At 38.8% G+C, this 26,860-nt stretch overlaps 1 protein-coding gene across 3 annotated transcripts; it reads right to left on the reverse strand.

Annotated features, from left to right (window-relative positions):
• Positions 1 to 1,050: 1,050 nt before the first annotated feature.
• On the reverse strand, positions 1,051 to 26,268 carry khdc4 (KH domain containing 4, pre-mRNA splicing factor). 3 transcript variants are annotated; one of them, XM_062062448.1, is made up of 15 exons: positions 26,112 to 26,268; positions 25,605 to 25,866; positions 18,843 to 18,971; positions 18,697 to 18,776; positions 18,570 to 18,622; positions 18,319 to 18,497; positions 15,548 to 15,759; positions 15,427 to 15,487; positions 15,283 to 15,343; positions 9,796 to 10,040; positions 8,649 to 8,780; positions 7,376 to 7,485; positions 4,807 to 4,902; positions 1,985 to 2,073; positions 1,051 to 1,552 (listed from the first exon to the last, which is right to left on the reverse strand). In XM_062062448.1, exons 1-15 carry the CDS (start codon positions 26,138 to 26,140, stop codon positions 1,332 to 1,334), a joined length of 1,959 nt encoding a protein of 652 aa, XP_061918432.1. In that variant the 5' UTR covers positions 26,141 to 26,268; the 3' UTR covers positions 1,051 to 1,331. The 3 variants fall into 3 exon arrangements, with proteins under 3 accessions (XP_061918432.1, XP_061918433.1, XP_061918434.1); XM_062062449.1 differs by lacking the exon at positions 4,807 to 4,902; XM_062062450.1 differs by lacking the exon at positions 4,807 to 4,902 and having other exon boundaries at positions 1,406 to 2,073.
• Between the last annotated feature and the right edge of the window lie 592 nt (positions 26,269 to 26,860).

Genomic DNA, 26,860 nt, shown 5'->3' on the forward strand with positions numbered 1-26,860 from the left:
CTAGCCGCCGACCTCACCTTGACTTCCTACGTCTACGGGCCGCCAAACGCATCGGGTGAAGTCCTTCGTCCTTCTGCCGATCGCTGGAACGCAGGTGAGCACGGGTGTTGATGAGTAGATGAGGGCTGGCTGGCGTAGGTGGAGAGCTAATGTTTTTAGCATAGCTCTGTGAGGTCCCGTTGCTAAGTTGCTAAGTTAGCTTCAATGGCGTCGTTAGCACAGCATTGTTAACCTTCGCCAGCCTGGAAAGCATTAACCGTGTATTTACATGTCCACGGTTTAATAGTATTGTTGATTTTCTATCTATCCTTCCTTCTATCCTTTATTTTTTTGTTTCTATATGCAGTTAAAGCACGATGCTATCACGTTAGCTCGTAGCTAAAGCATTTCGCCGATGTATTGTCGTGGAGATAAAAGGCACTGAATGTCCATTTTGCGTTCTCGACTCATTTTCAAGAGGATATAGTATCCGAGGTGGTTTAAAATACAAATCCGTGATCCACAATAAAAAAAGGAGAGTGTGGAATCCAATGAGCCAGCTTGTACCTAAGTTACGGTCAGAGCGAAAAAAGATACGTCCATCACTGTCTCTCAAGTCCTTCATTGTAACGTTCCTCATCTACGAATCTTTCATCCTCGCTCAAATTAATGGGGTAATCATCACTTTCTCGGTCCGAATCTCTCTCGCTCCATTGTAAACAATGGGGAATTGTGAGGAATACTAGCTCCTGTGACGTCACGCTACTTCCGGTACAGGCAAGGCTTTTTTTTTATCAGCGAGCAAAAGTTGCGAACTTTATCGTCGATTTTCTCTATTAAATCCTTTCAGCAAAAATATGGCAATATCGCGAAATGATCAAGTATGACATAGAATGGATCTGCTATTCCCGTTTAAATAAAAAAAAAAATCATTTCAGTAGGCCTTTAAGGTATGTAAATAAACATTTACAAAATATTTCTGTATTTTCTTTACGTCCTACTTTTTGATAGTTAAAGAAAAAAAAACATTGGATCATTTTAGCACACAAAACAAACATTAGCTGCTTTTCAAATAAGCCAATGCGATTTATTTCATAAAAACACAGATCAAATAGTCATTTTACAATACAATCTGTGCAAAAAAAAAAAAAGGAAAGCGGATCGTGGAAGTTGAATGTAATCGGCAAGACACTATAGTCACAGTTTTTGTCCGACCAAATAAAAGCGGCATTGCTCACGTGTTGTTTAGACAGCCTGGCTTGAAGTCTTTAAACTATACAGCTGTACAGAAGGAAGGAACGTGGCTTACTTGGAGTTAAACAAAGCAAACGCTGACGGGGAACGTCCTGTTTCTAGGGCGCCATCCAGAAGGGCATGGACGGCTTGCCGGGCGGCGCATTAGCTCGCGGGGGCGCCGAGCAGCGGTAGCCTTGGATCCAGTCTAAGGAGGTAGAGGGGCACGGTCCAGGGTTACCTGGCCCTGGCGCCTTGGCGCCGGAGTGCTCGTCTTCTTCGTCGGAGGAGTCGCCCGCGTACGCCACCAGTCCCATCTTTATTCGCTTCCCTGCCGGCTCTGCTCGAGAGAAAGCACATTTGGACAAAGAGAGAGAAGCGGCAGACACAGAATGGCAGCGGCATTGATTGGAAAAAAAAAAAAAAGCAAGATTAGTTCAGAGAATTCAAACAACGTTTGCGACACCAGCCGTCCGGGAACGCCGGCGTGGGTTAAAGGCCGTCCGATCGAGGCGTGACGGGACGGGGCGTGTCCAGCAGCGGGCCCAGAGGCACATGGAAGAGAGGAAAAACACAGAAAAAAGAGAGAAAAAACACAAAAACAGGAGAGACTCTCGTTAGTGAGGGTGCAGACTGATGATGTCATCAGAACGGGACAAAAGGACTGATAAAAACAGGCTCCACTTTCTAGTCACCGCGGCAGAACCCTGCAAGAGTGGTGAGAAGCATGGCTCTGGAGGTCTTAAACTAGCACAAGACAGCGTGCACTTACCCACGGGGCCTTGCGGCGCCCTCCTCTCCTCCATCGGGGCTCGCGCCACGTTGACGGGCAGCAGCGGTGGTGGTGGCATTAGCTGCCGACTGGAGAGAGAAGGAACACGGCATTAATCCTCTGCTTGCAAGAAAGTGACTGGGAGCAGACAAGTGATCTTTTAAAAAGGTGCACCGCTACCTTCATTCACCCATGCCAATATTTGTCTTCTCACTTTGAAATGAGTGAACAATTGTAGTTATGAGAAGCTCAAACTTATTTATTATTAAGCGTCTGCAATGGACTTATGCTTTTTTTAAGTTGAAGTAGGGTGGTCATTTCTTTGTTTGGCCATAATAATTCATGGACTTAAGCTCATGATACGTGACATGATGCGGACACGTTTGTTCCTGAATACTTTCTAATATGTAACAAGTATGATTATTTGATACCTGTTTATAATGACAAATATCACCTTTTATTGTTCAATGAGTCTTATCTATGTCTACCATGTGTGCTTAGCTGTTGTGTAGCTGCTAACTCCTAGTAGCCTATAGCCTGCTTGTATCGCACATGATACCACACACAAGTAAACACGCTGCAGGACCGCTTGTATCGTACATGATATCAACACAAGTAAACATGCATCGGGATTGCTTGTATCACACATGATATCACAACACAAGTAAAAACACTCTGCAGGACTGCTTGTCTCGCACATGACATCACACAAGTAAACACGCTGCAGGACCGCTTGTATCGCACATGATATCACAACACAAGTAAACACTCTGCAGGACTGCTTGTATCGCACATGATATCACAACACAAGTAAAAACACTCTGCAGGACTGCTTGTATCGTACATGATATTACACACAAGTAAACACGCTGCAGCACTGCTTGTATCGCACATGATATCACACACAAGTGAACATGCTGCAGGCCCGCTTGTATCGCACATGATATCACACACCAGTAAACACGCTGTAGAACCGCTTGTATCACACATGATATCACAACACAAGTAAAAACACTGCAGGACCGCTTGTATCGCACATGATATCACACACAAGTAAACACCCTGCAGCACTGCTTGTATCGCACATGATATCACAACACAAGTAAAAACACTGCAGGACTGCTTGTATCGCACATGATATCACACAAGTAAAGATGCTGCAGAACCACTTGTATCGCACATGATATCACAACAAGTAAAAACACTCTGCAGGACTGCTTGTATCGCACATGATATCACACACAAGTAAACACGCTGCAGCACTGCTTGTATCGCACATGATATCACACACAAGTGAACATGCTGCAGGCCCGCTTGTATCGCACATGATATCACACACCAGTAAACACGCTGTAGAACCGCTTGTATCACACATGATATCACAACACAAGTAAAAACACTGCAGGACCGCTTGTATCGCACATGATATCACACACAAGTAAACACCCTGCAGCACTGCTTGTATCGCACATGATATCACAACACAAGTAAAAACACTGCAGGACTGCTTGGATCGCACATGATATCACACAAGTAAAGATGCTGCAGAACCGCTTGTATCGCACATGATATCACAACACAAGTAAAAACAGTCTGCAGGACTGCTTGTATCGCACATGATATCACACACAAGTAAACACGCTGCAGCACTGCTTGTATCGCACATGATATCACACACAAGTGAACATGCTGCAGGCCCGCTTTTATCGCACATGATATCACACACCAGTAAACATGCTGTAGAACCGCTTGTATCGCACATGATATCACAACACAAGTAAAAACACTGCAGGACCGCTTGTATCGCACATGATATCACACACAAGTAAACACCCTGCAGCACTGCTTGTATCGCACATGATATCCCACACAAGTAAACATGCTGCAGGCCTGCTTGTACCACACATGATATCACACACAAGTAAACATGCTGCAGGCCCACTTGTATCGCACATGATATCACACACCAGTAAACACGCTGCAGAACCACTTGTATCGCGCATATCACAACACAAGTAAAAACACTGCAGGACTGCTTGTATCGCACATGATATCACACACAAGTAAACACGCTGCAGAACCGCTTGTATCGCACATGATATGACAACACAAGTAAAAACACTGCAGGACTGCTTGTATCGCACATGATATCACCAGTAAACACGCTGCAGAACCGCTTGTATCGCACATAATATCACAACACAAGTAAAAACACTGCAGGACTGCTTGTATCGCACATGATATCACACAAGTAAAGATGCTGCAGAACCGCTTGTATCGCACATGATATCACAACACAAGTAAAAACACTCTGCAGGACTGCTTGTATCGCACATGATATCACACACCAGTAAACACGCTGCAGCACTGCTTGTATCGCACATGATATCACACACCAGTAAACACGCTGCAGCACTGCTTGTATCGCACATGATATCACACACCAGTAAACACGCTGCAGCACTGCTTGTATCGCACATGATATCACACAAAAGTACACACGCTGCAGCACTGCTTGTATCGCACATGATATCACAACACAAGTAAAAACACTCTGCAGGACTGCTTGTATCACACATGATATCACACACCAGTAAACACGCTGCAGCACTGCTTGTATCGCACATGATACCACACACAAGTAAAAAGACTCTGCAGGACTGCTTGTATCGCACATGACACCACACACAAGTAAAAAGACTCTGCAGGACTGCTGGTATCGCACATGATATCAGACATTTGACATGCTAGCATGAAGTAGCTGTTTCCTTGCAGACAACTGGGCCTGACCGTGTTGAAAGTGATGTTTTAAAAAGGTGTACCTGCTGGACCTCCATTCACTCAAACCGGCCTCTTTCAAGCTGCACAATCGTTGATGGCAGGTCTGTAAACAGCTCAGTAGATTTGACGGTGAAAACCTGAAAGTGACCGTCAAATCATCAGTTGTGCCATTTTTTCCTATTTACAGCAATGCGCTGTAAAAACAGGAAACGTAGAATTTACAGTAAAAAAAAAGCAGCTCAGTCACCAGAATTGTTACGGCTAAACAACAGTGTGACGCTTTTCCAATTTATAGTCAATGTTATGTTATTTTCATTGTTAAATAAAAGCTTTTTTCCTCATCTTTACAGGCTAACTAAACTAAAAGGTTAGGATAGACTTGTTATTCATCCCACAGTGGGGAAATCACATGCAGGTTCTTACAAGCAGTAACACAAGTAAAGTGTCTCCGGGTCTATATTGGATGTCAAAGTCGACCAACTTGTCAGATTATGTCCACTACTTTCTACTATCCAGGTGAGAGGCAGGATTTTTTCATCTATAATGAACTCTCACCAACTCAGAGGCCATGCAGCAGCTCAATATGTCTATATAGCATTAACCTCTTAAGGCCCACGCTGTTTGTTTACATGCTTTTTTATTTCTCTTTGCTATTTGGGCTTATTGGACCCTAATTAGAATAAAAACTAAGAATCATCTTTTGATATTATGTACTTAGACCATAAGTACACAAACGTGTACTTCATGTGTAGTGACATGCTAATTCTTATTTTTACATTTTTTTTTTTCCAAGTTCCATTGTATGTTATACTCTTCTGACACCACCAGATGGCAGTATAAGTGTCCACATAAGCAGCTATAAGACCCCAATTCAGTAGTGTACACAATTTTGGAAATAAGAGCTAAAAGGTGCTGTCCACACATGTGGCCACTAAGCCTTTAGAGCAGGGGTCACCAACGCGGTGCCCGCGGGCACCAGGTAGCCCGTAAGGACCAGATGAGTAGCCTGCTGGCCTGTTCTAAAAATAGCTCAAATAGCAGCACTTACCAGTGAGCTGCCTCTATTTTTTAAATGTTATTTATTTACTAGCAAACTGGTCTCACTTTGCCCGACATTTTTAATTCTAAGAGAGACAAAACTCAAATAGAATTTGAAAATCCAAGAAAATATTTTAAAGACTTGGTCTTCACTTGTTTAAGTAAATTCATTATTTTTTTACTTTGCTTCTTATAACTTTCAGAAAGACAATTTTAGAGAAAAAATACAACCTTAAAAATGATTTTAGGATTTTTAAACATATATACCTTTTTACCTTTTAAATTCCTTCCTCTTCTTTCCTGACAATTTAAATCAATGTTCAAGTAAATTTATTTTTTATTGTAAAGAATAATAAATACATTTTAATTTAATTCTTCATTTTAGCTTCTGTTTTTTCGACGAAGAATATTTGTGAAATATTTCTTCAAACTTATTATGATTAAAATTCCAAAAAATTATACTGGCAAATCTAGAAAATCTGTAGAATCAAATTTAAATCTTATTTCAAAGTCTTTTGAATTTCTTTTAAAATGTTTGTTCTGGAAAATCTAGAAGAAATTATGATTTGTCTTTGTTAGAAATATAGCTTGGTCCAATTTGTTATATATTCTAACAAAGTGTAGATTGTATTTTAACCTATTTAAAACATGTCATCAAAATTCTAAAATTAATCTTAGTCAGGAAAAATTACTAATGTTGTTCCATAAATTATTTTTTTTATTTTTTCAAAAAGATTCGAATTAGCTAGTTTTTCTCTTCTTTTTTTCGGTTGAATTTTGAATTTTAAAGAGTCGAAATTGAAGATAAACTATGTTTCAAAATTGTATTGTCATTTTTTTCGTGTTTTCTCCTCTTTTAAACCGTTCAATTAAGTGTAAATATCATTAATTATTAATAATAACATAGAGTTAAAGGTAAATTGAGCAAATTGGCTATTTTCGGCAATTTATTTAAGTGTGTATCAAACTGGTAGCTCTTTGCATTAATCAGTACCCAAGAAGTAGCTCTTGGTTTCAAAAAGGTTGGTGACCCCTGCTTTAGAGATTTTAAAGCTGGTTAGCTCTCTGTCATCACGGCGCCGCTAAAAGTAGTTCCTAGGTGTTAGCGCTTATAATAACAATATCTCTAATACTTGTTAATATTCAGAGTATCGTTGGCACTTTTTGGATGTCTTTTTAAAAAGCACTTTATGGGTACTCTCATCAGCAGTATTGTTAGCCACCTCTTACTGGCCATATTTTATGACTTAGAATGCATTAAAATAGGAAAACATCTCGTCTTAAAAGACAACACCCCCCCGCCCCCCCAAAAAAAGTGCAGTTCCCCTTTAAAAAGCACAGTAAAAGAGTTCATACTAAAAGGTCTCAAATGTACTATAACATAAAAGTCAGGGATGAAGGAGATGTGTTTAAAAAAACAACATGTATGGAGAGTTATTTTGTTGTAAAAATTAAATGAATCTTTATGAGCTCTATTACAAAATGATTAGCATCTGTAACACAGCTCAGGATAGGAGCTCCTTCCTAGTCCCGTCCCAGTGTTTCAGTAGTTATTAACAGAACTTTCAGTACCTGTCCCTCTCACTCGGCGGGCCGGAGGAACTCGATGGTGGGGGTCCTGTTGTCTCGAGGCCGCCCGCTGAGAAGCCTGCACCTAAATTAGTCATATGAATGGGTCCATGCTATGAGCAGAAAAACACACAGGTGCCATTAGCAGACATCCTCTACTCTGCTAACTTACTTACTTTAGTGGCCACATCACAGCTACACATTGTTGTCATGTGTGACCCACCTTCTCCCAGCTCACCTTTGCAGCCTGGCACAGAACATTAACGCACAGGAAGTAACAGCTAATGCACAGGAAGTTAGAGCTAACTCACAGGAAGTAAGAGCTCACTCACAGGAAGTAAGATACAGCTAACACACAAGAAGTTAGGACTAACTCACAGGAAGTAAGATACAGCTAACGCACAGGAAGTAAGATACAGCTAACGCACAGGAAGTAAGATACAGCTAACGCACAGGAAGTAAGATACAGCTAACTCACAGGAAGTAAGATACAGCTAACGCACAGGAAGTAAGATACAGCTAAGAGCACAGGAAGTAAGATACATCTAACGCACAGGAAGTAAGATACATCTAACGCACAGGAAGTCACAACTAGCGCACAGGAAGTCACAACTAGCGCACAGGAAGTCACATCTAGCCCACAGGAAGTCACAACTAACGCACAAGAAGTCACAACTAAAGCACAAGAAGTCACAACTAACGCACAAGAAGTCACAACTAACACACAAGAAGTCACAACTAACACACAAGAAGTCACAACTAACGCACAAGAAGTCACAACTAACGCACAAGAAGTCACAACTAACGCACAAGAAGTCACAACTAACGCACAAGAAGTCACAACTAACACACAAGAAGTCACAACTAACGCACAAGAAGTCACAACTAACGCACAAGAAGTCACAACTAACGCACAAGAAGTCACAAGTAACGCACAAGAAGTCACAACTAACGCACAAGAAGTCACAACTAACACACAAGAAGTCACAACTAACGCACAAGAAGTCACAACTAACGCACAGGAAGTGAGCGATACGGCAGAAGAAGACAACGACTTCGAGGTAAATGATTTTATATAATTGTAAATGCTTTGAAGTGGGAAAGGGGTAGGATTAAATAAGCTTTGCTTCTTCCTACTCCTTTTCGGGCATGATGTAAATGAAATGATATGAAATTGTGTGATGTATTATGATGTAAATGTGTTCATGTTCGAAATAAACTAAAAGAAAGAAAGAAAAGAAAGAGGTGCGATACTAAGGGTCCACCTGTCGCTCACCTGATATCCGAGCAGACCACTGTCACACTCATCCGGCACTTCCTCCGTGAAGCGTCTTTTCTGTGGCGGATTGGCGGAGATGGCGGGGGGCGGAGGTTTGGGCGGAGGAAAGGACACGAGAGGTGGAAGTGTCTGTGCACAGAGAAGACAACAGTCAGCAGTGTGAGCGTATCATTTAGTGTCAGCACTTTTATTGTGAAGGTTGGAAGTGCTTTTACTTGACGTACATAACATGAGAAGAAGCTTGTTCTTTAGGACTGCTTCTAATGTCTTGATGACTATATTGTACACGTCCTAGCTCATGGAGCTCATGTCATTGTTAGTTTACTTAGTTAGCAAAATACCTGAAAGTGTTACAGGTAGACTTGAAGTGATATAACTGAGGCACACGCTTGTAGAATCGGATGGAAAAAATGAGCAAGTGTCAAGTACCATGTTATATGACTTTGTGTAGAATTGTGCTATCTAAATAAACTTGCCCTGCGGCAGCAAATGTCATTTGAAAGTTTAGCATGTTAACATTAGCATGTTTACAGGTATCTTGTGTCACTTGTTAAATTATAAGACTGAGTTGTAAGGCGCCAAAATTGTTTCAAAAAGTTAGCATGCTAACATGCTTACAGGTAGAATGTGTCAGGTACCAAGTCATATGACTCAGAGGTTTACGGCGGCAAAATTGGCTTAAAAAGTTAGCATGTTTACATATATATACACAAAGATACCAGTATTTCGAGTCAAGAAGGTAGTAATAACCAGTGCTAAGCTGTGCTGCGGTACTCCCACGGCCACGCCCCCTTTCTCTCCTGAGAGTGCTGGTCGCCGACAGCACATCTCTGCATACATGAACTTGTGAAAGCCTTCATTTTTTTGCCGCCAATTCCAGTTTTTGTCCTTCTTTCCTGTGTGGGCTCATTAAAGGAGCGCCACAAGTTTCATGTTCCGTCATTCAATGGAATAACGCCACAAAGATGGATGGACTTGAAGATATAGATCTGAGTAAGCTGACAAATAGTTGATTATTATATAAGTAAAGAAGAGCAGGCAGCAGCTCAAACATTCTCATACTTTCTGTAACATCCAGGAAGAAATGTCAGCCAGGACTGGTTGTATTTATCTCTAATATAAAGCTCATAATGGTCATTTCTACCTGCGCCACTGGACCTGGAGCTGGAACGGGGGGCGGACCCACTGGCGGTGCGATATTTAGAACCGGTCTCGACAGGTACTGAGGGAGAACACCCTCGGGTGGCACCGGAGGCATGGGAGGGGGAACCGAGAAGGGCGGGGGGGGCGGCTGGGCCACAGGAAGTGGGAAGCCCGGCTGGAACCCTGCTGGGGGGTAGAAGGCGGGCTGCGGGGGCATCCCGTTCACCACTGGGGGCGGTGCAAAGCCTGGAAGGAGAGCAGGACAAGTTGAAAGGCTACAGCTGGTACAAAATTAGGGGGGAAAGGAGGAAAATTGAAAAGGGGGAAAAGTCAAATTGAGTGGGGAAAAAGGAGGAACATTTATAAAACAAAAGCAAAAATTTGAGAATTGAAATAAAAAAAGCAAAATTGAGGGAAAAATTTGAAAATTTAAGGGAAAAAGAGGAAAGTTGAGGCGAGAAAAAGGCAAAATTGATTGGGGCAAAAAAAAATAGGAAAATTTAGGACAAAAAAAGGAAAATGGAGGGGGAAAAAGAGGGAAATTGAGAGGGGGAAAGAGGAAAATTCATTGGAAAGAGGAGGAAAATTGAGGGGGAAGAAAAGTAAACTTGAGGGGGGGAAAAAAAAGAGTACAATTGAGGGGAACAAAAAAAAAAGAGTACAATTTATAAAACTACGGAAAAAATTAAGAAAATTTAAGTTAAAAAAAAGGAAAATTGAAGTGAAAAAAAGAAAATTGAAGTAAAAAAAGAAAAATTGAGGGAAAAATTAGGAAAATTGAGGGAAAGGAAAACTGAAGGGACAATTGAGAAGGAAAAAGAGGAAAGTTGAGGTGGGGAAAAAGGAAAATTGAGTGTAAAACAAAAAGAGGAACATTTAGGACAAAAAGGAAAATTGAGGGGGGAAAAAAGAGGGAAATTGAGGGGGAGAAAGAGGAAAATTGAGGCGGAAAAAGAGGAAAATTCATGGGGAAAAAAAAAAAAAAGAGTAAAATTGAGAGGGGAGAAAAGTAAAATTGAAGGGGAAAAGAGTAAAATCGAGGGGGAAAAAGTAAAATTGAGAAGAGTAAAATTGATAAAACAAAGGAAAATTTTGGAAAAAACTAAGAACATTGAAGTAGAAAAAGAAACATTAAGGGGGGAAATCAAAATTGAAGGGAAAAAAGGAAAATTGAGGAGAAAAAAGGAAAATTGAGTGGGGGAAAGAAAGGAAAATTGAGGGGGGGAAAAAGGAAAATTGAGAAGAAAAAAGAGAAAAATGAAAAGGAAAAAACAAAAACAAAAAAAAAAAGAGTAAAATTGAGAACAAAATTAGGAAAATTGAGAGAAAAAACAATAAAAGAGTACGGTTTCTATCAGTAAGAAGTGCTGCTACGCAAACCCTGAAAGAAAATGTTGAAAATCAAGACAACTTGGGGGCATTTCTACACTAAACTTTACTTTTAGATGTATTCTCATCGAGCAACCTTTTTGACACCTCCATGTCCCATGTAAGGTAGCACACAATTAGTACCAGATCACCTACTAACATTATTGTCATTGGAAGGGTCAAATTTGATAACATGCATGCAAAGAAGCCAGAAAAGGTTGGCAACGCTATCCTGTAGCCACGCCCCCTGGGGTAATATACTTCCTGTGTTGTGACCTCTGTTTACAAATACAAATATACCTTCTTGCTGGCTACTAATAAATACTCTACAGCAGTGGTGTCCAAACTTCATCCACCGAGGGCCACGCACGGTCATAAAAATAAACTTTTTATATCTTCTTTTTTTTGGTCATCAATTTCAGGTATAGCTGTCCACATACAGTATTTTCTATTATTATTTAGGCCCTTTTTGTCCAAGCCTTGTTTTAGGGCAAAAGCACAAAATATGAATATTTTCCCCAAACAAATTTTCAAAGAGGAATACTTGGTGGGAATTAATTTGAGACTCAAATAAAGACAGACTTTATATACATGTGAAATGGAGTAGGCAGTACACAATATTAAATGCACTTTGTTACATGCTGTGAAAGTCATCAGTGACACTCCATTTGTGTAGTTATTAGCCTCAACCCCAGTCAACACAATGCTAATGCTAAAAAGCTAACTCTAAATCTGATGTTTGTGTTGTCGCCTGAGATAAACACTGACATTTATCATTTATATTTACAGATAAAACACTGACATTTATTATTCATATATTGTTATTTACAGATAAACACTGACATTTATAATTTATATATTTATATTTACTATTACTAGGGGTGTAATGGTACGCGTATTTGTATTGAACCGTTTCAGTACGGGGGTTTCGGTTCGGTTCGGCGGTGTACCGAACGAGTTTCCACACGAACATATTAAGTAGCCGCCTAAGCTAAAGTCTTAACAAGCTGCTCTGCTTTCGGTCTCTGTCAGTCCTGTACAGCACCCAGCATTGTCCCACCCACACAACCATCTGATTGGTTACACGCAGAGCGGTAACTGCCAATCAGCAGTGCGTATTCAGAGCACATGTCAGTGCTCCAGCGTTGTGATGAGCAGGTAGGTGTTTAGCAGGTGAGCATAAGGCAGCTGACTCTCCCCAAATGATAATAAACACCTCCCAGTCAACTACCAGTAACATCACTATGAGCCCGTTGACCTTCTAGAAACCTAAACGGCAGCTCAGCTCGCTCGCAGTCCTGGCTTGAGGTGAAGGCTAATTAGCTTTTAGCGTAACAGTAGCTCATTTTGCGGTGTGTGTGTGTGTGTGACAGCAAAACCCTGTCTGTCTGTTATTTCACTTTACCTTTTTCTGTGTTGATTGAGCTGTGTTGAAGCAGCAAAAAAGGACATGATGTTAAATGAAGAGTTTCTGTCTCTGATAGTTGATATAATAATGTAAGTGCATCATTAGCCTACATGAATTCCATGGTGTTCAGGGATGAATAGTCTCTCCGATTGCTATTGTACTATTTTTTCAGCTATAGTTACATTAATTATTAGTAATGCAGCAGTCTAGTTTTGAATGGCAGGGTCCCTGCTATCACATGTTGATAAAAATATAACATTTACATCATAAAAATCAACTACAGGCTTCCCAAATGCTGTAATAAATGAAGCATGATGAGTTGACTTGAAACTGTTTAATGTTGCACTTTTTATATGTAGAAGAAAAGTTTTGTCATTTTATTTAATCCGAGCAACAACTTGAGGCAGTTTAATGTTGATTAACGTGGGCAGAATTATTATAGTGTTCCCAATGTTAAAAGGATAAAGCCATTGTTTACAAATTTGGTAAATAACCCAAAAATTTATATTTTGTTGCTTTCTTACTGTACTGAAAATGAACCGAACCGCGACCTCTAAACCGAGGTACGTACCGAACCGAAATTTTTGTGTACCGTTACACCCCTAATATTTACATATAAACACTGACATTTATCATTGATATATTGTTATTTACAGATAAACACTGACATTTATCATTTATATATTTACATATAAACACTGACATTTATCATTAATATATTTACATATAAACACTGACATTTATCATTGATATATTGTTATTTACAGATAAACACTGACATTTATCATTTATATATTGTTATTTACAGATAAACACTGACATTTATTATTGATATATTGTTATTTACAGATAAACACTGACATTTATTATGGATATATTGTTATTTACAGATAAACACTGACATGTACCATTTATATATTGTTATTTACAGATAAACACTGACATTTATTATTGATATATTGTTATTTACAGATAAACACTGACATTTATCATTGATATATTGTTATTTACAGATAAACACTGACATTTATTTTTTATATATTGTTATTTACAGATAAACACTGACATTATTTATATGTTATTTACAGATAAACACTAACATGTATTATTGATGTATTGTTATTTACAGATAAAACACTGACATTTATATATTATTTACAGATAAACACTGACATTTATTATGTATATATTATTTACAGATAAACACTGACATTTATTATTGATTATTTACAGATAAACACTGACATTTATTATTGATATATTGGTATTTACAGATAAACACTGACATGTATTATTGATGTATATATCATTTACAGATAAACACTGACATGTATTATTTATTTATTGTCATTTACAGATAAACACTGACATTTATTATTGATTATTTACAGATAAACACTGACATTTAATATTGATATATTGTTATTAACAGATAAACACTGACATGTATCATTGATATATTGTTTACAGATAAACACTGACATTTATATATTGTTATTTACAGATAAACACTGACATTTATTATTTATACACTACCGTTCAAAAGTTTGGGGTCACCCAAACAATTTTGTGGAATGGCCTTCATTTCCAAGAACAAGAATAGACTGTCGAGTTTCAGATGAAAGTTCTCTTTTTCTGGCCATTTTGAGCGTTTAATTGACCCCACAAATGTGATGCTCCAGAAACTCAATCTGCTCAAAGAAAGGTCAGTTTTGTAGCTTCTGTAACGAGCTAAACTGTTTTCAGATGTGTGAACATGATTGCACAAGGGTTTTCTAATCATCAATTAGCCTTCTGAGCCAATGAGCAAACACATTGTACCATTAGAACACTGGAGTGATAGTTGCTGGAAATGGGCCTCTATACACCTATGTAGATATTGCACCAAAAACCAGACATTTGCAGCTAGAATAGTCATTTACCACATTAGCAATGTATAGAGTGTATTTCTTTAAAGTTAAGACTAGTTTAAAGTTATCTTCATTGAAAAGTAGTGCTTTTCCTTCAAAAATAAGGACATTTCAATGTGACCCCAAACTTTTGAACGGTCATGTATATTGTTATTTACAGATAAACACTGACATTTATTATTTATATATTATTTACAGATAAACACTGACATTTTTTATATATTATTTACAGATAAACACTGACATTTATATATTGTTATTTACAGATGAAATAGACCAAAAGGCATCATTTACTGACTTTTTATGGACAATTCAGTACATTTTGTTTTAAAATGATATTTACGTACATGTTAGTAAAATAAATCTGACCTAGTATCGATTTTCAAATGTATCGCTATTCTTATTCATAATGATTCTTAATCGATTTAAAAAAATTAAAAAAACTATTCCCCCCCCAAAAAAAATCTGTCTACTTTAACACATTTCTAGCCACACATTTCCTGAACAAAACCAGTTTTCTTTTAAGTAATATCAGAATCCACCGGAGCTCTTTATCTATTTTATGGAGGAACGTAGTTAATCATACAACTGGCACCCAATGTTATCAAAAACAAGTCTTCATTTTGAATCGAGAGTCGTTTTAAAACGAGAATCAATTCTGAATCGAATCGTGTGCCGCCCAAAGATTCACAGCCCTTCCAACCACACACTTTTACACGACATATAGTTCCAGGACCTTACAGGTGCTGAACTTTTGGTGGAAAAAAGGCCTGCGGACCCAATCTAGTCACTCACGACGTACCTTGTTGAGATGGCATCACTGAGCTCATTTGAGTCAAGAAGCGGGAGTACTCAGTGTGGACCTAATGAGAGCAAACACAGCCTTGTATTGGTCCAATGAACTATTCAATCAATGAGTGGAACATTTCACCAAAGCAGGACTTACAGTTTGAAGCAGGTTCTGACACAAAGTTTTAGCTGCTGCAAGACCTTCTGGTTTGGGGTGACTGTGGAGGCGAAGGGAACATGGGATGAGAGAAGACACCTGGGAGAGGTGCAGCACCTACCTGATGTAAATGTACATGGGCTCAAAGGCCTCCCGTCCAGACGTAGGCTCCAGACAACCCGAGCCTTTTCCCCTGAGGAAGACTTTGGCCCCCGTTTCAGCCTGGATGTGCTGCAGGTACGAGCAGCCGGGACCCTCCACACGCTCTTTGACCACAAAGCCCGGGATGGCGTGCTCCAGGCCCACAAAGATTTTATCTTGAACGTAATGCATCTGCGACCACAGGAGACAAGGACAGTGATGCATCCCATGCAAAGTATATAAAGTACAGTACATCATTTTGAATGTGTTATTTGTTTTTTAAATAAAACTTAGTTAAAAGATTGCAGTATAAGTCCTTTTTGTACACGTTGAACATAAGTCACTGATGGAAACAATAATAGAATGAAAATTGCATGGCGTTTTATATATTCTGTATACACAACTTTACTACAAGTTAGGTCACACACTATATTCATTGACATTTGATTATCATATACTTGTATGTATGAATGTATATATATATATATACACATATATATATATATATAAATATGCATGCTTTGGAGCTCCTGCCTTAAAAGAAAATAATGTTTGCCTTGGTGCCCTTCCAACTTGCCTTGGTGCCCTAAAATATGAACCATCCTTTAAGGCTGGGGTCACCAACGCGGTGCCCGCGGGCACCAGGTAGCCCGTAAGGACCAGATGAGTAGCCCGCTGGCCTGTTCTAAAAATAGCTCAAATAGCAGCACTTACCAGTGAGCTGCCTCTATTTTTTAAATGTTATTTATTTACTAGCAAGCTGGTCTCGCTTTGCCCGACATTTTTGATTCTAAGAGAGACAAAACTCAAATAGAATTTGAAAATCCAAGAAAATATTTTAAAGACTTGGTCTTCACTTGTTTAAATAAATTCATTAATTGTTTTACTTTGCTTCTTATAACTTTCAGAAAGACAATTTTAGAGAAAAAATACAACGTTAGGATTTTTAAACACATATACCTTTTTACCTTTGAAATTCCTTCCTCTTCTTTCCTGACAATTTAAATCAATGTTGAAGTAAATTTATTTTTTTATTGTAAAGAATAATAAATACATTTTAATTTAATTCTTCATTTTAGCTTCTGTTTTTTCAACGAAGAATATTTGTGAAATATTTCTTCAAACTTATTATGATTAAAATTCAAAACAATTATTCTGGCAAATCTAGAAAATCCGTAGAATCAAATTTAAATCTTATTTCAAAGTCTTTTGAATTTCTTTTAAAATTTTTGTTCTGGAAAATCTAGAAGAAATAATGATTTGTCTTTGTTAGAAATATAGCTTGGTCCAATTTGTTGTATATTCTAACAAAGTGCAGATTGGATTTTAACCTATTTAAAACATGTCATCAAAATTCTAAAATTAATCTTAATCAGGAAAAATGACTAATGATGTTCCATAAATTATTTTTTTTATTTTTTCAAAAAGATTCGAATTAGCTACTTTTTCTCTTCTTTTTTTCGGTTGAATTTTGAATTTTAAAGAGTCGAAATTGAAGATAAACTATGTTTCAAAATTTATTTGTCATTTTTTTTCGTGTTTTCTCCTCTTTTAAACCGTTCAATTAAGTGTAGATATCATTAATTATTAATAATAACAGAGTTAAACGTAAATTGAGCAAATTGGCTATTTCTGGCAATTTATTTAAGTGTGTATCAAACTGGTAGCCCTTCGCATTAATCAGTACCCAAGAAGTAGCTCTTGGTTTCAAAAAGGTTGGTGACCCCTGCTTCAAGGCAACACTTGCCTTGACCTTAAAAAGTAAAAATTTGAGGCCTGTAAGCAGACATATTCGAAATAAACTCAAACTCAACTCATATTGTCTGTTGTTTTGTTTCGCAATATTTTGCAAAACCAACTTTTCTTACCTTCTGGTACCTGCTGATGTGTATTTGGGATTTTGGGTCCTGAACGTTTGCCTGCGTCCACCATTGTAGTCGATAAGCTCCTTTTGCTCTATCTTCTTGTTATGGGACATTCATCCTCCACTGTTGCCATTTTTAATATAAAGTAGCGTAATGTTCTAACTTATATCTGTCAGTAGACTCGCTATGGCAGTGCTAGAAACTACCGGTGTAGTGAGTTTACATTATTCACCCACAGAACTTTAGTTATCAGAGAGTTCCGGTCGGACGGTTTTTCACGGGACACATTTCGGGCGTTGTTGTTGCACTAGTGAGCCCCGGATGAGGAGATGCTGCTTTGTTACTGTCAAGTGTGAATGCAATTAAAACAGTTAGCGCCATCTTTTGACACTTCTTCCACTCCCGTCCTTGTACGCTACACCGCTACAACAAAGATGACGGGGAGAAGACGCTGTCAAAGTGGAGGCACATAAATAGGAGACCGCCCACAAAACGGCGCATCCTGAAGCGACTGTCAGAAAGCGACTTGAAGATGATCTGTAAAACATCATCGATGCAACATTTTGACCAAAGAACCACCATTACATGTTATGTAGACCACAAGGAAGTCTTTTACATTTAGGAAAAAAATGATAATATAACCCCTTTAATGTGCCTTTAGTGTGAAAATAGACCTGAATAGACCTGCTCATCAGCAGTGCGCCATATAATCCGGTGCTGCCTATGGTCTGGAAAATACGGTAACCATAGTCAGACGTACTATGCTTCAACATACGGTATTCTTATGGCCACAGGTATCTGAGCAATCTCTGGGATGCCCTGAGTGGTGCGACGTGAAGGTGTTAGGTGTGACAAGCTGTGAGCATCATTTCGCTGGATCACTTACCCCGGTCTGGAAGTGAGGTTTGTCGGGGGCCGTCGGGGGTAGTGAGGGTTTGGGGGGTTGCAGGTAGACCGTGATTGAGGGCACGTTGGGCGCGGGGAAGGGTGAGGACGCCGACGACGTGGCAGTTGCCGCTTTCACGACCTTGTTGGTGATGACCTCCTTGATTTTGTCGACGGCGCCTGCGAAGGGCAGCCAAGGAAAGGTGTCAGTCAGCCGTTACCGTGACGCCACATGCGGTGTAGAACACTGACGGTCCACGATGTCCCTCGTCTGTCCCTGGACGTGCAGATACAGAGGCCGATCCCTGCGGGCGTGACAAAGGAAACCCCGGTCAGCGTGATAAGCGAGCAAAGGAGGCCTAATGAGACAACTCGTCACCCTGGGGACGCTTTGCTGCGCTCCACTGGAGTCATGTAGCGCCCTCTGGTGGACACGGCAGCGCCGCTCACTTTGCTGACCTGTCAACACATGCCAATGTATTAGCGCCATCATTCCAGTTACACTGGTCCCGCTTCTATGCTCACCTCGTCCTGCATCTGTCCTCGCGTTAAAAGATTGCGGCACGTGATGGGTACGTCGTTGATCTCCACTTCTGCCACCACCAGGTCATCTTTGGTCTTTGCTGGAACCAAGGGCTTCCCGGAGGCCAGTGCCTGGCAGGGATCAATGTTTCACATGCACTCGTCAGTCATTGCCACTCCTTTTTTACACGTTGGATAACTTCTGTCTTCTTGTCTCTCATAATGATTGTGAACGAGAGGCAAAATTGTTGGCATTAACGCACTTTTTGTGTCTTTTTACGCATTGAAATCAGAAAGGACATGCATTTCCAGAAGTCCAGATTTTATTTTATTTTATGTTTTTACCTTCCCCTCCTGTTTGTTTGTTTTTATCAATTATCGCTTTCCGCCAATTTTTTTTATTTTGTTTATATTTTCCGGGTCAAATTTCCGTCCCCGTTTATTGCGGTTTTTTTGGTAGACTTCAAAATAATGAACTTTCCGGTACAATTTCTTAAACTTTGATTTGCCGAAAGGTTAATCAATGACAAATACTGCCTCAGTTTGCACCGGGACAACTTTAACGCAAGGGGCTGTCAAAAGAAAGACTTGATGGTAAACACTAAGGTGAGTCTTTTTGACTTCATCCTGTGCCATGTCTCCAGTAAATGACTTGCAGTGTTGGCGTTACGCACTTTTTGTGTCTTTTTACGCATTGACATCAAAAAGGATGCGCAATTCCAGAAGCCCGCATGTCCCCTGGTCGCAGATTTTTTAATTTTTTTACTGCCCGGTTAGCTTTTTTTTTTTAATGTATTTATTAGATCGCTTATCGCTTCCTGACGATATTTTGTTTTGTTTAAATTTGCCGGATCAAATTTCTGTCCCCGTTTATTGCCTTTTTTATTGGTCGTGAATTTTGATTAGTCGAAAGGTTTATCCATGACAAATACTGCCTCAGTTTGCACTAGGACAACTTTAGCGCGAAGGGATGTCAAAAGAAAAACTTGATGGTAAACACTAAGGTGAGTCTTTTTAACTTCATCCTGTGCCATGTGTCCAGTAAAAGACTTGTTCGAGGATGGAGACCGGCTACCTGTTAGCTTCAAGCTAACCAGCACCCAACCAGACTCCTCCACCCCAAAAGCATACTTTGTAGGTCAGGGGTCACCAACCTTTTTGAAACCAAGAGCTACTTCTTGGGTACTGATTAATGCGAAAGGCTACCAGTTAGATACACACTTAAATAAATTGCTAGAAATAGCCAATTCGCTCAATTTACAACTCTATGTTATTATTAATAATTAATGATATTTACACTTAATTGAACGGTTTAAAAGAGGAGAAAACACGAAAAAAATGACAATTAAATTTTGAAACATAGTTTATCTCCAATTTCGACTTCTTAAAATTTAAAATTCAACCGAAAAAAAGAAGAGAAAAACTAGCTAATTTGAATCTTTTTGAAAAAATTAAAAAAATAATTTATGGAACATCATTAGTAATTTTTCCTGATTAAGATTAATTTTAGAATTTTGATGACATGTTTTAAATAGGTTAAAATCCAATCTGCACTTTGTTAGAATATATAACAAATTGGACCAAGCTATATTTCTAACAAAGAAAAATCATTATTTCTTCTATATTTTTCAGAACAAATTTTTTTAAAAGAAATTCAAAAGACTTTGAAATAAGATTTAAATGTGATTCTACAGATTTTCTAGATTTGCCATAATAATTTTTTTGAATTTTAATCTAAATAAGTTTGAAGAAATATTTCACAAATATTCTTCGTCGAAAAAACAGAAGCTAAAATGAAGAATAAATTAAAATGTATTTATTATTCTTTACAATAAAAAAAATAAATTTACTTGAACATTGATTTAGATTGTCAGGAAAGAAGAGGAAGGAATTTAAAAGGTAAAAAGGTATATGTGTTTAAAAATCCTAAAATCATTTTTAAGGTTGTATTTTTTCTCTAAAATTGTCTTTCTGAAAGTTATAAGAAGCAAAGTAAAAAAATTAATGAATTTATTTAAACAAGTGAAGACCAAGTCTTTAAAATATTTTCTTGGATTTTCAAATTCTATTTGAGTTTTGTCTCTCTTAGAATTAAAAATGTCGAGCAAAGCGAGACTAGCTTGCTAGTAAATAAATACAATTTAAAAAATAGAGGCAGCTCACTGGTAAGTGCTGCTATTTGAGCTATTTTTAGAACAGGCCAGCGGGCTACTCATCTGGTCCTTACGGGCTACCTGGTGCCCGCGGGCACCGCGTTGGTGACCCCTGTTGTAGGTCAACAAACATGTGCCTTTTGAAGTGTTAATGTGCGAGTAGTGTTGAAAAGGAGTCTCTTGGAGAAGTGGCTGACAAGTTAGCAAGTGACATCATCACCGTCATTGTTTACTGAAGCAGAGATGCTGACTGTGCGTTATGATCAACTTTTTATCCATAGACTTATCAGATGTCATTTTTTATAATTTATAGCAGGGGTGTCAAAAGTGTGGCCCGGAGGCCATTTGCGGCCCGCAGCTAATGTTTTAAAGGCCCAAAGCACATTTAAAAAAATACTATTAACATAAACAAGAACATAAAAGTGGAATAAAAAAGTTTACAGGTGAAATGTCATTTAGAAAAAGTTGCAATGTTGACTAATAAAACAAAGCTGTTTAAAACGGTCATTGCTCAAAACATAATATTGAATCAAAATCCATGTTTTTATGAATTATTGACCTATCCAAGGCTCCCATTACTTCACATCAAATATTCCACTTTGAAACATAGTTTTTGAGGAAGACTTTGCATATTTTGTGTTTTTCAGGCATGTGATTTGACCACAATGAAAAAGACTGAAAAAATTTCCGGGGGTCTGGGGGACGAAGCTCCTGGTTTTTCACCAATTTAACATGCTAAAATTAACAAAGACAGCACCATTTGAAGAAAATATTTTAGTGTTTAAAGACATGAAAACATCATTAATAGAACATACATAACCCAATTATCCTAATGAATCACTGTATATGGTTCAGTCTCAACAGTATTTAGTCACCAATATTTACATCTTGTGTTCATTTCACATCCACAGGTGTCACATTGATCAGTGTTATTATCTACAGTTTATTTACAGTATTACCACATTACTTCAGTTCATGTAATGTAATGTAAACATTTCATTCTTTTCGCCAAAATAGGATATACATTTATGAAAATGATTAAACATGTTTAGTATAGTTTACTCATATTTGAAAATAGGAAATAATAATAATGTGAGGACACTGACAAATTGCATGAAACAAGTGTGAAAATATTTACCTTCAAGATTGTTACATCACTGACAATAGTTTCAACAGACTACAAAAGAACATATTACAAAATAGTATTATATGCAAATTTATTTCAAATAAATTGTTAACTGGAATCAATAATGCGACTCTTTGAATTTCTGTAATTTCATAATATATTTTCACATGGCTTTTTATTTTTAGAAAAACCCATTTGTATTTCGCAAAGCAATAATTGGTTAATATTTAAAACAAACATGCGTATTTCGCAAGCAAATATTTTTTAGCTTACCTCATTATTAACAACCCTGTCTGCAACTGAAGTGGGCGGATCTTTCCTCTCGATGTCTACGGCAGTTTAAACAAAAGATGAAGTCCGTAAGGTTTGCTCACTTTCGGTTGACATGCAAAAGTACCAGCTAGTGAAAAGTTAGTTTTCCTTGCTTCAAGTTGTTTCATATGTTTTTGGCGTTTCGCATGTACTTCCAAAGCCTTGAAACCTCGTGATCCATAGTCAATATTATCATGACACCACGTGCACAAAACCTTTCCGGGACGATCGATTTTCCGAATAAAATCACAGAACAAAGTCGTAACTTTCTTCTTCCCAACAGTATCAGTGATTTCCCTTTCCATCCAGTCCCATCGGAACTTATTTTTGACATGTTTATCAATTTCTTTTACTCGTAAAGAGTCCTTTCTCTCGAGAACCGACATTGTTTACATATGGAAAATGGCCGTACAGTAACCATTATGAATGATGACGTTATTAACGTCATCATTCATAACAGATGTCCTGATTGGTCACAAGGAACATATCGACCAATCAACTACGGCATAATATAAAGTACGTCTCGAATCTTGATTTAGGGTCGGAAAAAAAAACGGAAAAACGGGAGATCATTTTTTCCCCCCCCCGAGATTAAAAAAGACGGAGTTCCGACTTTAGACGGAAAAATCACATGCCTGGTTTTTGTCATAAAAAAAACAGTTTTCTTTGACAAAAAGGGCAGAAAACAAACAAACAAAAACACAACATAAAAAAAGAACAACTTAGAATTGAGGGATAGATGTGAAGTTGATGTAGAGATTTAAATAAATAATGCATGTATGCCCTGGCACACCATCATCATCATTTCATGACCCAAGCAAAAAACTTTACACTTTTATACTGAAATAAATACAGCTACAACTTATTAAATACAAACATAGAAAACAAGTGTGTGTGAATGTGTGCGTGAATGTGGAAATAGTGTCAAAGCGCTTTGAGTACCTTGAAGGTAGAAAAGCGCTAAACAATTGACCATTCTTTACCAGTGTATGTCAACTTTTGACCACAATAGTACTTGCATTATTTTTCACATAATAGCAATTATTTTCCCTGACAATATGTTAGAGCCCAGGCCTAAATGGAGGTAGCTAGCAGACTTAACATCTTTTTCACCAGCATAGCCGCAACTCTTGTCAACAAGCTGTCCCACCACTCTGGTCGCTTTGGTGTAGAACACATTAAAGCCTTCTACAGAAAGCTAGGAGTATCCAACGATGATTTCAAATTAGAAATGGTCACAGCTGATGAGGTGTTTAAAAAATTGAGCGCGCTCCACCCTAACAAGGCCACCGGCCTTGATAATATTCCCTCCAGATTCCTCAGGGACTCTGCCTCCATCATTGCCCCGATCATCACGCACATAATAAACCTATCAATTACACAAGGCCAAGTACCAAAAGATTTTAAGATAGCAAGAGTAACTCCCCTCTTTCAAAAAGGAAGCAAATTGGAACCTGACAACTACCGACCTGTTTCTATTCTCAGTTCCGTTTCTAAAGTAATGGAGAAAATAGTTTATGAACAGGTCGATAGTTACCTTGCCACTAATAAACTCATGTACAAAGTCCAATCCGGCTTCAGAACTAACCACTCCACTGACACATGCCTTCTCTATCTGACCGACCACATCAAACATGAGGTGGACGCGGGCAAATACTGCGGCATGGTCATGCTGGACCTTCAGAAGGCCTTTGACACCGTTAACCACGCTATACTGTTGGATAAGCTCAGAGCAATCGGATTTAACAAAACCTCATGGAGCTGGATGCAATCTTACTTGGAGGGGAGGGAGCAGGTGGTAGAGGTGAACGGCACCGTGTCCCCCCCCCTCTCGGTGAGCTGTGGAGTCCCCCAAGGCAGTATATTGGGACCTTTACTGTTCCTAATATACATAAACGACATGTCATCGGCATGCGACTGTGAATTGTTTTTGTTTGCGGATGACTCTGCCTTGCTGGTATCCGGCAAGGACAAGTCACAGGTGGAGAAAATCCTCAGTGCTGAGCTCTGTAGAACTTGCACCTGGCTCGCTGACAACAAGCTATCCATACACTTGGGTAAAACAGAATCCATCCTGTTTGGGCCCCACATCAAACTTAAGAAAGTCAATGACTTCACCATAAAAGTAGGTGACATTGTTATCACCAGGAAATATGAGGTCACCTACCTAGGTTCCATTCTAGAGGCTAACCTTTCCTGTGATAAAATGGCAACCAAGGTAATCAAAAAGGTTAACCAACGAACGAGATTTCTCTACAGAATTTCCTCTCTGGTCAACAAAAGCACCTTGAGGATTCTCGTTCAACCCTTTTTCGATTACGCATGCACCTCCTGGTACCCTAGCACCTCCAAAACCCTCAAATCTAAACTCCAAACATCTCAGAACAAGCTAGTCAGGTTACTTCTAGACCTCCACCCCAGATCCCACCTCACTCCTACCCACTTCTCTAAAGTGGGCTGGCTCAAGGTGGAGGACAGAGTTAAACAACTTGCACTGAGCCTAGTATATAAAATCCGCTACACCTCCCTGATACCGAAGTACATGTCAAACTACTTCCTTAACGTAACTGACCGCCATAACCACAACACCAGGGGGTGCTCTACTAACCACGTTAAACCCAGATTCCGAACTAACAAAGGTCTTAACTCATTCTCTTTCTATGCCACATCAATGTGGAATGCGCTCCCAACAGGTATAAAAGAAAGGGCATCTCTATCCTCCTTCAAAACCGCAATAAAAGTTCACCTCCAGGCAGCTACAACCCTAAACTAACACCCTCCCCGGATTGCTAATAATCAAATGTAAACAATCAAATGCAGATACTTTTTCTTTTGCCTTCTGATCTCTCTCTCTCTCTCACTCTCTCACTACTACTACTACTACTACTACTACTACTACTTGATGTCCATATCCCCCCCCTCCACACCCCTGATTGTAAATAATGTAAATAATTCAATGTGATTATCTTATGTGATGACTGCATTATGATGATAGTATATATGATAGTATATATCTGTATCATGAATCAATTTAAGTGGACCCCGACTTAAACAAGTTGAAAAACTTATTCGGGTGTTACCATTTAGTGGTCAATTGTACGGAATATGTACTTCACTGTGCAACCTACTAATAAAAGTCTCAATCAATCAATCAAAAGCCTAAATAAAAAGTACCTTGTCGACGAACCCAGGCGTGCCTATTTGAGACGGCTTGAGTTTGCCCTTGGCGACCAGCATGGCGTTAATCTTGGCGGCCACGGCGGAGGCGGCGTCCAGGGCGCCGGTGGGTGCACAACCGATGGGCGCAGAGCTCAGCATGGCGTTCAGCTTGTTGGCCGCGGCCGCAGCGGCGTCCAGACCCCCGGTGGGTGCCGACCCGGACGCGGTGGTTCCTCCCGGACATGGACCCGGCTGGTCCCACTTGCTGCTGCGGCGACTGGCAAGACAAGACAGTTTGTTCAGGGCGGCGTTTAAGAACAACAATGATGTTTTGCAACAATCACAAACACTTTGTCACGGCGGTGTTCAAGAAGAAGAAGAAGAATAACAAACACAATTATGCAGCGATGTGTGGCTTGTGAACACAAGCTAACATGCTAACACCAAGGAGCGCGGCCAAACTGAATATACACGGCGGTCAAATGGTGATTAGTAACAATAACTCCCCGACAAAACACTCACCCGCCGTTGTGACTTCCACCAAATGACATATATGTCCTTTAAAACCTTTCAATCTGTCCTGTTTGTAGCGCACGGACGACACTAGCGCTTGCTAACCGGCTAATGCTAACCGACACGCGGGCTTCCGTCTTCTTCTTCTTCTTCTTCATTTATAATAATAATAATAGATTTTATTTGTAAAAAGCACTTTATATTGAGCAAACAACCTCAAAGTGCTACAGTGTCATTAAAAAAAATAATAAAATAAAAAGATAATAAAAATAAATTGAATGGAGGGTCGCAACCAACGTCACAGGTGCACACCGCCACCTACTGTACTGGAGTGTGAATCCTCAGGGTGAGTACTTAGGTTACAGACTATGTTTGGTATATACATATCAAATATGGATTTACACAAAACCACACAAAACAAAAGACGGGGGAAAAATAAACAACAACAACAACAACAAAATAATGTACATATATATATATATATATATATATATATATATATATATACTGTATATGTAATAATAATTAATTTGTAACGCACTTTACATTTGTTAAAATCTCAAAGTGCTACAAAGTATTAAAAAAAAAGGTAAAAAAATACAAATAGAAAGTTAGAATATATAATAGAACATTTAAATAGAAATAAAAACATGAAAAACACAAGATAAAACATAGACACATTGATAAAGTAGAAATAAAAACATGAAAGCACTGGATAAACACTAGATAAAACATATACACATAGATAAAATAGAAAT

Source organism: Entelurus aequoreus, linkage group LG11 (genome assembly GCF_033978785.1).
Source record: "Entelurus aequoreus isolate RoL-2023_Sb linkage group LG11, RoL_Eaeq_v1.1, whole genome shotgun sequence".
Taxonomy (NCBI): domain Eukaryota; kingdom Metazoa; phylum Chordata; class Actinopteri; order Syngnathiformes; family Syngnathidae; genus Entelurus; species Entelurus aequoreus.

What these genes read in the sequence shown, in the direction of transcription:
- khdc4 (XM_062062448.1), bottom strand. Translation starts at nt 26,140, where the DNA reads ATGTCATTTGGTGGAAGTCACAACGGCGG. An exon ending in GAGGACAGATGCAGGACGAG is followed by an intron (nt 18,777 to 18,842) that starts GTGAGCATAGAA and finishes ATGTGTTGACAG; the next exon opens with GTCAGCAAAGTGAGCGGCGC. An exon ending in AACCTCACTTCCAGACCGGG is followed by an intron (nt 15,760 to 18,318) that starts GTAAGTGATCCA and finishes CTGTGGTCGCAG; the next exon opens with ATGCATTACGTTCAAGATAA.